Source organism: Sylvia atricapilla, chromosome 10 (genome assembly GCF_009819655.1).
Source record: "Sylvia atricapilla isolate bSylAtr1 chromosome 10, bSylAtr1.pri, whole genome shotgun sequence".
In the NCBI taxonomy this organism is placed as follows: domain Eukaryota; kingdom Metazoa; phylum Chordata; class Aves; order Passeriformes; family Sylviidae; genus Sylvia; species Sylvia atricapilla.
The window spans coordinates 1,750,579-1,762,216 of NC_089149.1; the positions used below are offsets into that span (position 1 = coordinate 1,750,579).

The 11,638-nt window shown below is 49.8% G+C and overlaps 2 protein-coding genes across 2 annotated transcripts; one reads left to right on the forward strand and one right to left on the reverse strand.

The window, feature by feature from the left end:
- Positions 1-3,579: 3,579 nt before the first annotated feature.
- On the reverse strand, positions 3,580-4,353 carry ARL14 (ADP ribosylation factor like GTPase 14). Its single transcript, XM_066326429.1, has one exon. It carries the CDS (start codon positions 4,223-4,225, stop codon positions 3,611-3,613), a length of 615 nt encoding a protein of 204 aa, XP_066182526.1. The 5' UTR covers positions 4,226-4,353; the 3' UTR covers positions 3,580-3,610.
- A 5,701-nt stretch (positions 4,354-10,054) lies between these two features.
- B3GALNT1 (beta-1,3-N-acetylgalactosaminyltransferase 1 (Globoside blood group)) lies at positions 10,055-11,108 on the forward strand. The gene has a single exon (XM_066325689.1). The coding sequence runs from the start codon at positions 10,108-10,110 to the stop codon at positions 11,098-11,100; it is 993 nt and encodes a 330-aa protein (XP_066181786.1). The 5' UTR covers positions 10,055-10,107; the 3' UTR covers positions 11,101-11,108.
- Positions 11,109-11,638: the final 530 nt, after the last annotated feature.

The following is an 11,638-nucleotide window of genomic DNA, read 5'->3' on the forward strand; positions in this document are numbered from 1 at the left end:
TAATCCAGGCTGTGGGAGGTGAGGAGATGCATGTCCAGAATCCAAACAGGATACCTGAGCTCTTGGACGTGGAGGAAAGCCTGACTGTAGCAGCACAGAACTCAGCACGGCCTGTTTACATGGGGAAAAAATCCTGTTTAATGTGCACACAGCACTTCCAAGTGGTGCTGTTCTCCTTTGCAGCACTTAGAACTTGTTAGACACAGGAAAGTCTTTCCTTGTCCAAAGTGAGATGGCACAGAGACATTTTGGGTGGCACGAATTATCTGCTATTGGAAAAGCCTTGTCCTGTATTCCTGAGACACTACAACTTCTCCTGGATTCTAAATTATTGGACAGTTGTCTCCCAGGCAAAGCAGGAGGCAGGGCTGCTGTCCAAATTTGCAATGGTTTCTTCTGCTGCTCCACACCTTCCTTCCCTTAAAATGGCATTTCATCCCCATTTCACCCCACTGGATCCATTCAGTGAGCTCCACGAGTTATTCCTCAACTCAGAACCCTCAGTGTGACTTTAAACCAGAGGGATCTTATCAAGGAATGGCCAACAGGACAGGTCCCCATGCTCTGGGTCTGTCAGCTTTTAAATGGTCCCATCCAAACTCATCTCCTAGAGAGGTCACAGGGTCCTGCAGGCCTTTGGGCTTCAGATCCTTCTCTTTTCTTGTTCCACTCATTTTGTCAGCACAAAGGACCAGGGACAGCAAACTCTTTAAGGAATATGAGCAGACACTGAAGGGTTTGAGCCCTTTAGCTGCAAAACACCTGCAGTGCTTCTGCATGAGGCTGCCAGAATGCTGCAATTAAAACATGCAGAACAGCAGGGTGAGCTGAGGACAAAAAATTCCCAAGATTTGGAGCAAAATGAACAGCTGACCCCAAGGAACATCTGAACCCAACTCTTCAAAGCCTTTCATGTAGTGAAAAGCTTTCAGCTCCCAGACTTCTGCTCCACTGCCTCAGGGCTCTTCAGATTCTGATTTCTCACCATCACAAAGCAGCCCCAAAAACCTCCAAAAACCCTAAAAGTGTTTTAGTGAGTAATCTGTAAAAATTCTAAATAATAAAATAAGCCAAACGTATCCAGGAATAAAGGATCCCGGTGCTGTGGGCTGGGTTTTAGCAGCAGCAGAATTCCTGAAACACCAAGACAATTCTGCTCATGGTGTTCAGCCAAGCACTTTGAACTCTCTGAGTGGGATGGAGCTGGAAAACACCTTTGGAACTCCCTGGGTATTGATTTCAGCATGGAGCAGGTGATGGGATAGAAAAAATTAACCAACAATTCCCAGGCTTCCCCGGGAGCACACAGCACCCTGGGGTGAGCCTGTGCTCAGAGCTGAGCCACAATTCCCTTCCTCTGCACCTTCTTGCCCAGACAATTCCCTTCCCCAACACCTTCCCCAAATTTGCTGAGTGTTCTTGGCTCCAGGCGGTTTGAAGCAGTGCATTCCATCTCTGTCTCATCCTGAGGAAGCTCCTGAGTGCTCTGCTGATCCCAGCACGATGGAGAAGCCCTGCAGCAGAGGAACTCATTAAGCCCTGGCTCTGGATTGATGTCCCTTGTCTCTCGTGGAACGTTTGTCTCCATGGGGATCAGTCTTTTGTACCTTATCAGCCTTGCCTTTAAGGGGGCACCGGTGTGGTCACTTTTCCCTGTCTCACTGAGGTTTTTAATTAAACTTTCAGGCATCTAATTCCTCTGAGAATTCCTCCTGCGTCTCCAAGCCAGTTTGACTGATTTATTTTAAACCTTTAAAATAGTTCCAAAAGGTCTCCTCGGGCAGATATGACAGGCCTGCCTTCACTTCTCTGGGAAATCAAGCTCTTAGAAAATGCAGTTTTTAAATACTTGATATTCTGTAAAGTGAATGGAATTGAGTTTATTCCTTTCCTTTGAAGCATAATGTAAAACACTTCTTCAAGCTGATGTGTCATTTAGTGTAATTTGATAACCTGCAGAAGGGCCTGTGTGCCTGAGAGCTTCTTCTCATTTTTAGCTGTGTGAGCTGGTCAATTTTACGACTTTATTTCTCCCTTCAGAACTTGCTTCTTGGCTAATTAGAGACCCTGGTGCACCCTCGTTAAATCTCTCAGGAGTGTTCCTCCCTGAGGAAGTCCTGAGGCCACAGAACTAAATTCTGCTTTATAACAGACACGTGATTAAGAGAATTCAGCCTATACCAGACACACGCAAATGTTTATAAATGTATTGATATCAAACATCACATTTTTAAACATTGAATTGTTCGCCTTGGAAAACCAACATTAATGGCTTTTAAAGAGTTTTTTAGCGACAGAAGATGGTATTTTCTATTGAGCCCAAATCATCAGAGCAGGCAATAAAAAATCCAGACTCTTGCTCTGCTTTTAGCAAGAGTCTCAGCATGAGTCAGGATTTAACCCCTGCTAATTAATTAGTCTCAGTATTAATAACAGCTTCTATTGAGAAACTTCCCTTGGTTTACTATTTCAGCAAGTCCACCTGATGACTTTTTTTGGTCTTTGAATAACCCGTGCATGAGACAACGAGGTACGTCTGGGTGATTTTATTGCTGCTTCACCCTTTTATAACTTGACGTTCCTGTCTGTTAGTAAGAATGAAATGTAAACTCCCCATTTCCCACCTACTTCCTTAGTGTAATCCTGAAACAAAAAAAATGGGAGCACAAGAGGACCCCTGCCACGAGTTTTTTTGTGGGAAATCACCACAAAACCAGTGGGGTTCAGCTGTTTGATCTGAGCCTCCTGTAAGGAGGGCAGTCCAGCAGTGCAGGAACAAGGGTAAGCTGTAACAACAAGGAAGAAGCAGCACGTGGATATCTGGGACAAGCTGTCTGGGACAGCTGCACCTCGGGGACAGCACTGGAGCCAGGCTCTGTCTGGGGCTGGGCAAGGAGCTCCTCCTGCTCCTCACAGCCTCTCTGCAGGAATTGCTCCTAGAATGCAGGAACTGCCAAATTCTTTTGTACATAACTAAGAGCTGAAGCCCTCACCCCACTCTGTTTTCAAACGAGAAAACACATCCATGGAGCACCTATTACAGAACAGCATTTGATCACTGCTGACCAAATGATTTGGCTGGTTTACACCTTGGAAAAAAAAATACATTTGAATCTTCATTGGATTTAAGCCACTTAAACACTGCTCACCTATTTTATTTCCATGTGCTCGACTGCCCCTTTCTCATCATTCAACTTGAATACCCCCAAATAAATAAAAAAAATAATAACAAAATGCTACAGAGTCCTGTCTCAGGTGTGAGATGTCCTATCAGATATATCAAGTATCTGCAGGTCTAACAGCAGAAGTTAATATTGTCAAAGTCCTTTATAAATATTTATGTATAAAAGTTCTTCAGGATCCAGTATTTCCTGGTTTAATCCGTCCAACAAAATATTTCAAGAGCCACCAGAAGTGGATGATAAAAATTCTGGAGAGAAATTTTATGTACAAAAGTTCTTCAGGATCCAGTATCTCCAGGTTTAATCCGTCCAACAAAATATTTCAAGAGCCACCAGAAGTGGATGATAAAAATTCTTGAGAGAAATTTTATGTACAAAAGTTCTTCAGGATCCAGTATCTCCAGGTTTAATCCGTCCAACAAAATATTTCAAGAGCCACCAGAAGTGGATGATAGAAATCCTTGACAGGCATTGAGTTCCTTGAGGGTGGTGAAAGTCTCCTTTGACTTGCTGTACTGCCTGGCAAAGGTGACCACTCTCTGGAAAGCTTCTGCCAGCCCTTGTCCCGTGATGGCACAGCAGGGCTGCACGTACCAGTTCCTGTCACTGCAGTACTTCTTCATCTTGAACCTCCTGGTGATCTCCTCGGCGTTCAGAGCTCCGGGCAGATCCTGCTTGTTCGCCAGCACCACCACAGGGACGTTTTTGATGGAGTCACTCTTTAAAATGAGCTCGAATTCCCTCCTGGATTCCTCCAGCCGCCGCTTGTCAGAGCTGTCCACCACGTACAGCAGCCCGTCGGCTTCTTCCAGGAAATTGCTCCAGAGCTCTCTCATTTTCTTCTGTCCCCCAACATCCCAAAATGTCAGTGTAAAGTCTTTCCCCGCGTCAATCATGTCCACATTAAAGCCGATCGTTGGCGTGGTGAGAAAAACGTCTTTATACCTGAACTTGTAGAGCAGCGTGGATTTCCCCGCAGAGTCCAGCCCCAGCATCAGGATGTTGGCTCTCTTCACTGAGGCCTTGGCGTTCTGGAGGCCCATTGATCCCGGGCAGTTCTCAATTCCAGGGATATTCCCCCTCTTCCCTGGGGCCAATTGGTGTGGCTGCCTTTCCCCCTCCTGAGGTGAGGCACAACCAGTGAGGGAGAAGAGGCAGCTGCGAGCTCTGGAGCAGTCCAACCTCTGTGCAAACACACGCTGCTTTTATCGACCTGATAAAGAGCCAGGAGGCTTCCGAAGGTGCAGAGCTCCGTGCCAAGCCTGTGGGTGGGACTGGGATGAGTAACAACGGCCCCAGTGGCACAGGCACAAAGGTTACAGGGTGTTTGAGCAGCCACGGTCCCGGCACCTGCAGCCTGATCCATGGCCAGATCCTGTCTCCTCTCCCCTGAGCATCCGCAGCCATCTGGGGAAAAAATGAGATGTGAACACAAGCAGCGAGGAGGGGAGATTGAAGATTTAAGGTTTGTCCGTACTTGGGAAGCCACAAAATGAGCAGGTGGCCGATTTCTTGGTGCGCCTCATCTCCCGCAAGCTGATCTTAGTTGGTCTCTAATGTGACTTCCAGCCCATGGACTCGATCAAGCTCCAAGAGAACTCCACTAAAACTGGGCTCTGCCCTAAGCAGCTGCCTCAGGGACTCCTCCTGCCAGAGCTGTAAACTCAGGGGTTTGTTTAGGTTGTTTGTCCATGAGTTTAACTGCGCTCCTCAGGGCGGAGACTGAATACAGACCTTATGGTCTGGTCATCATCGGGATCCCGCTGGCTCAAATTAAAAATTCCTGTTATTTTCATTTCACTCTACTCCAGGGTTGCCCAATGAAGATTCCCTTCAGGAAAGGATCAAGAAGCAAGGAAATAACCGAATCTTGGTAATTTTTTTTTTTTTTTTGGCCACCATTCCAAGTAGTAGAATAAAACAAGAGGAGACAGAAGATTAGAAGATTTAGTCAGCTATTAATGAATTCCTATTGACTGCTCATTTTTCTGATAGTGGATGCACGCCGGGCTGCTCTGACACATCCTGAGTACGGTGGGAGTTGCCCTTACACCCAGGAAACCATTTCTCTTTGCTTCAGAAAGCCCAGAATCAGCAAAAAGATGCAAAGGTCTTGTGGTCAAACAAGCTGCTGACTGATAGAGCAATCATTTCGATAATTACGACATTGGTTGCGTAAAATCCACCTCAGCCCTGACAGACAAGTTATAATCTGGTTTCTCTCGAGGCTGAAAGGGTCAGAGCAGGACTAATTGGGGGCAACGAGAGATGACAGTGACGCACTCACTGCTGTACGGTTTTGATAGTTAATAATACGGATGGATTATGTGTAGGACCTTTTCAGGAGCAGGGCAGGATGTATTAAACCAGGGTTATAAAGTGTGATAAATAAATGGGCGTGAATGGATGGAAAGATAGGGAGGCAGCAAACGGCAAAACAGAGGGTTAACACATCAAGAGGGTCAGAACTCCCTGATGCAGTTCCAATAAATTATGGATATCTTGAGTTGTGATTTGAAGATCACTCACAGTTCTCTCTGCTGTGTGTGCTGCATGTGTACTGGGTTTTTATGACCACAACTGTTATTTCCTTAATCAGCTGTCACTTTAAAGCAGCCATCAGTCGAGCCTGACTTTTTACCAGGTAATTCATGTGGGTCTCTGCAGGTTCCTTCACTCTGACTGTGCCAGAGTCCAGAGCCAGATCTTGTGATCCAGAGCTGCTCCCAGTGAGGATTCCAGAGCTGCTCCCAGTGAGGATTCCAGAGCTGCTCCTAGTGAGGATTCCAGAGCTGCTTCAGGTAAGGATTCCCAGAGCCGCTCCCAGTCAGGATTCCCAGATTTGCCCCCAGTGAGGGTTCCCAGATCCACTTCCAGTGAGGATTCCCTGCACTGTTCCCAGTGAGGATTCCCATAATTGCTCCCAGTGAGGATTCCCTGCACTGTTCCCAGTGAGGATCCCCTGCACTGTTCCTGGTGAGGATTCCAGAGCTGTTCTCAGTGAGCTTTCCCTGCAGTGCTCCAGGTGAGGATTCCCTGCACTGTTTTCAGTGAGGTTTCCTAGGTTGTTCCCAGTGAGGATTCTCAGGCTGCTCCCAGTGAGGATTACCTGCGCTGTTCCCAGTGAGGATTCCCTGCACTGCTCCAGGTGAGGGTTCCCAGGCTGTTTCCAGTGACGGTTCCCAGGCTGTTCCCGGTGAGGGTTCCCTGCACTGTTCCCAGTGAGGATTCCCTGCACTGTTCCCAGTGAGGATTACCTGCACTGTTCCCAGTGAGGATTACCTGCACTGTTCCCAGTGAGGATTCCCAGGCTGTTCCCAGTGAGGATTCCCTGCACTGTTCCCGGTGAGGATTCCCTGCACTGTTCCCAGTGAGGATTCCCAGGCTGTTCCCAGTGAGGATTCCCTGCACTGTTCCCGGTGAGGATTCCCAGGTTTTTCCCAGTGAGGATTACCTGCACTGTTCCCAGTGAGGATTCCCAGGCTGTTTCCAGTGAGGATTCCCTGCACTGTTCCCACGCCGGGACTATCCCCTCCGTGTCCCCTTTGCCTTTCAGCTCAGCCGCAGACCGGCGCCACGAAGCCGGCAGAGCTGATTGAACACCGGCCAAGCGCAGCTCCAGCCCCGCACAGCGACCCTTCCCTCCGCGGCCAGCGGCACCCCGCACTGCCGAGCGCCGGGACACCGCGCACACCGCGGCGCGATGGACGGGCTGCGGAGGAGCCGAACCCTCGGCAGGGGCACTCGGAGCGGCCGAGGCAGGAAGGGGAGGAGGTTCCGCCGCCTGTGCCCGGCCTTTGCCCTCGCTCGCTGCCGGAGGGAAGCCGCGGAGCCGCCGGGGCAGCCCCAGGGCGGAAGAGACGGCAGCTCCCGATCGCTGCGGCCGGCCCGGGGACACGGTAACGGGGATGGGACACGGTAACGGGGATGGGGCGGGGCGGTGGGCACGGGGACACGGTAACGGGGATGGGACAGTGCGGTGGGCACGGGGACACGGTAACGGGGATGGGGCGGTGGGACGGGCACGGGGACACGATAACGGGGATGGGACACGGTAACGGGGATGGGGCGGTGGGACGGGCACGGGGACACGATAACGGGGATGGGACACGGTAACGGGGATGGGGCGGTGGGACGGGCACGGGGACACGATAACGGGGATGGGACACGGTAACGGGGATGGGGCGGTGGGACGGGCACGGGGAATGGGGCAGTGGGGTGGGCACAGGGAATGGGATGGGCACCGGGAATGGGATGGGGCTGGGGCAGTGCGGTGGGCACGGGGAATGGGATAAGGATGGGGCAGTGCGGTGGGCACGGGGAATGGGGCAGTGGGGTGGGCACAAGGAATGGGATGGGGCAGTGGGGCGGGCACGGGGAATGGGATGGGCACGGGGAATGGGATGGGGCAGTGCGGTGGGCACAGGGAATGGGATGGGCACCGGGAATGGGATGGGGATGGAGAGCCCAGGGCGGAGGGAAGCCGCCCAGCCCCGAGCGCTGCCGGGCGGCGGGATGGGAACACAAACACGAGAAGCTGCTCGGAGCGGCTCCGTGGGTTGGGCAGAGGGTGGCACATCCCCTCGCAGCCATCCATCCGTCCTTTCCTGCCCGCCCGGCACCTCCCGGCTCATCCCCGGCCGGGAGAAGCTTCGGCAGCCTCCAGGCGCCGGCAAAGGTCCTTTCCAGAAAAAGCTTCAAGTTTTGTTGTGTTAGAGCATCGCGGCCCGGGATCTTGTAAAATCGCCTCTGGTTTCGATTGGGTTTAAGCTTAAAAACGTCCAATCAGTGGCTGCTTTGGGCTGGGAGGATAATTAAATATTATCTCGTGTGCAGGGACACCTCTCTCAGAGCAGGCTGCTCCAGGCCTTAATTCCAAATTGTTTCTGCTGGTAGCTTTAAAAAGCATTTATTTTCCTATACACCTATTATTACGGTACTTTAAAATCATTATCTTGGACTATTGGTTATTATAACTAGTAATGAAAATGAGATTTTCCCACCTTTGTCCTGCCAAGCACAGTGTCCACAATCCCCCACCTGTGCTGGGAGATGGATCTAAATCCCTGTGGAGCATTCAGAGCCTTTTGTTCCCTCACATCTATTTCAAAGTTCGCCTGTTTTATCTGTTGGCACCATCTCAGCCTGGAGGAAAATGAAAGCAATGCCCTGGAAGGAGCTGCCCGTCCACAAGTGGAAGGGAAAAACTGGCAGCAGAAATTCTGGAAGTGGAGGAGGAGCTGGAAGAGCTGCACCGGGGCTGAGCAGAATTGCCCAGACCTCGCTGCCTCAATTTCCTCACTCTGCTTTCAGCACTTGGAAAAGAAGGAGGGGATTTATTTCCCTGTGTGGCTGGGGTTTCCTGAAGGACCTCAAATGGGGTTTATTTCCCCAGATTTTTTTCCTTACGTAGCAGATTTCTCTCCAGTTTTGCTGTTCACAATCTCACGAAATCAGGCTTTTCTTCCTCTAAAGAATCAAAACATTTGAAATGATTTTTTCATTAGACAGACAAGAACTGATCGAACGGATCAGTTTTCACTGATATGCTTTAAAGTTGATCATTAAAAATAAATGTTATTGATCTCATATCAAATAATAAGCACTGATACATACTTTAAGTTATTTTCTTCCAGTGGGTATTTTCCTACTGTCCACTGAAAATCAGGTTGATGCATAAAATGAGCAGATGCCTGTAAGTTAATTACTGATTTTGAGATGAATCAGTCCAAAATTCTTCTCTTTAAATGCTTTATACAAAATTGCTTCAATCCATTTTAAGGCCCTTGTTGGTAAAATGTTCTCCAAATGCTTCCTTTAAAGGAAGATTAATTTAAAATCAGGTCCTACAGAGAAACATGAGGCAGGTGGGCTCTGGAAAATCAAATTCCTCTAGATTCCAGAGTGCTATTCTGGGGGTTGGATTTATTTGTCAAATAGAAAACATTTATGAGCCCTGTGGTGTTATTTTTCGAAGATAAAGAGTAATTAATTGTGCCGTAAAATCAAACCTTCAATCATCCTGACTGTGTCTTCGTGTGTGCTCGTGCAGGATAAATATTATTACTGCAAACATCAGAAACAATCTGGAATTCCCACAGCTGGGCACTGGAGTTTTTTTGGTTTAAAGATGTCTAAAATAGATGCTAAAGCACGAGTGGTTTTAAGGAAATACAGCGAAAGCAAAACTTTAGATTTGCTTTCAAAAGAAAAGAAAGATTAATCCATTGGAATCTCTAATCCTGACACTGGATCTGTGGCTTCAGCACAGATCCCACAGGGGTTTGGAAAGCCCTGCTGTGGACCTGGGTGCCTCAGATCCAGAAATTACCTGGCTGATGGTAAAAATGTCGTGGTTTTGGTCAAAAATGGCTTCAGCACATTGCTTGGCTTGAAGAAGTTGATTTTTACCTTCCCTCCTCCCCCTCAGAACAAGCTTGGAATGAAGATGAAGTATTTGCTCTTACTTCTGCTTTCTTTACTCCAGCTCACGCAGATCAGGCTTCCTGTCTTTATCAGAAACAAAAACTCTGAGGCCTCTGAGCGTCCATTTCCTGGAGCACTTGTTGGGTTTTGTGCCCTGTGCTCTGTCCTTGAGGTGGAGCCGGGTCAGAGACGTGGTGCTGTGATCCCTGGGATCCTGGGGGGGGATCAGCTCTGTGCAGGGAGGATTCCAGGGATTCCCAGGGGCTGTCCATGCAAACCCTGCTGGGGCAGTGGCTCCGTGTCCCGCTGCCGTCCATGGGATGAGGATCAGGAATGGATCAGCTGCCTCAGGAATGCTTGGATTGGCTGATATTACAGCACAAGGAAAAGATGTTTGACCAACAGCCCTCTGAATGCCACTTTCCCCTTTCTCTTCCAGCCAGGATGCTGCTCCAGGACCCGTGGAACGGGTTCTGAGGGGCACCACCAGATCCCGACCATGACACCGGTGCCGGCCAGCACCTGGCACAGGAGACCCTTGAAATGGATTTTCCTGCTGCTGCTGCTGTTTTCCCTGGTGACCATGTGGTACATCACCCTCTCCTCCGAGGCCGGCCTGCAGCACCTCAACCTGCTCTACTTCTACGAGTACGAGCCCGTGTACCGGCAGCAGCGGCCGTTCACGCTGCGCGAGCGCCGCGGCTGCGCCGACACCGACCCCTTCCTGGTCATCCTGGTGGCCTCCAGCCCCGGGGACGTGAAAGCCAGGCAGGCCATCAGGATCACCTGGGGCTCCCGGGATTCCTGGTGGGGCCAGCGCGTCCTCACCCTGTTCCTGCTGGGGCAGGACACGCGCGGGGAGGACGGGGCGGCGGCGGCGCTGTCGGTGGAGGACGAGAGCGTTCTCTACGGGGACATCATCCGCCAGGATTTCCTGGACACTTATGACAACCTCACCCTGAAGACCATCATGGGCTTCCAGTGGCTCTCCGAGTTCTGCTCCAACGCCAGGTTCTTCATGAAGACCGACGTCGACGTCTTCATCAACACTCCCAACCTGGTGAAGCTCCTGCTGCAGCTGAACTCCTCGGAGAACGTTTTCACCGGCTATCCCTTCATCAATAACTTTGCCAACAGAGGCTTGGGCAGAAAATCGTTCATCTCCTACGAGGAATATCCCTTCAAGTTCTATCCTCCCTACTGCAGCGGGCTGGGATACATCCTGGATGGAAAACTGGCTCTGAGGACTTACGAGCTGATGGGCCACGTCAAACCTGTGAAATTCGAGGACGTTTATGTGGGGATTTGCTTAAACATACTCAATGTCAACATCACAATTCCAGAAGGTCCAGAACTATTCTTTCTCTATAAAATCAACTTTGATGTCTGTAAGTACAGGCATCTGATTGCAGTCCATGGCCTCACATCGAGTGAACTGGTCCAGTTTTGGCAGGATTTGTCATCATCCGACGCCTCAAAAACTTGCCTTTGACTGTGGATTGATTTATTCACTTTGGTGTAAGAGGTGACTCTGACTGGGGCAGCGTTTCTCTAGGGCATTCCAACACTCCTCAATAAAACCAGGGATTCCCAAAGCACTTCTCCATGTGTGTATCCCACACCCAGAGGGTCCCTTGGAATGCCCTGTGCCCTCTGCCTCTGCTGCCTTTTCCATGTGCTCGTGGGATTTCCCCCTGGGAATCTTCTGGAATGTACAAAATGCCACCCAGAAAAGATGATGATGCCAAGAAAGCAGCTTTGAGGATGAGTCCCAACTTCCTGCCTGGATTGTTTTTATTGTTTATTGCCACTCTATTTATTTGTCCAGCAGGAAATTTAACCCAACTCAATCTTTTTTTTTTTTTTTTTCTCCTGTGGCACCCTCCTGAGAGTGTCACACCTTGGTATTTAAATGTGTCACCTCCACAAGGCTCCCAGGAGTGTTCCCAGCCTGGGGATCCCGTGGGATCTGCAGGAGCTGCTGGGAAATGCTGGAAATGTGCTGCACTTTGTGTGTCCATATTAAATGG

Excerpts from the sequence above, each read along its gene's own strand:
- ARL14 (XM_066326429.1), bottom strand. The coding sequence starts at position 4,225 with ATGGGCCTCCAGAACGCCAAGGCCTCAGTGAAGAGAGCCAACATCCTG.
- B3GALNT1 (XM_066325689.1), top strand. The coding sequence starts at position 10,108 with ATGACACCGGTGCCGGCCAGCACCTGGCACAGGAGACCCTTGAAATGG.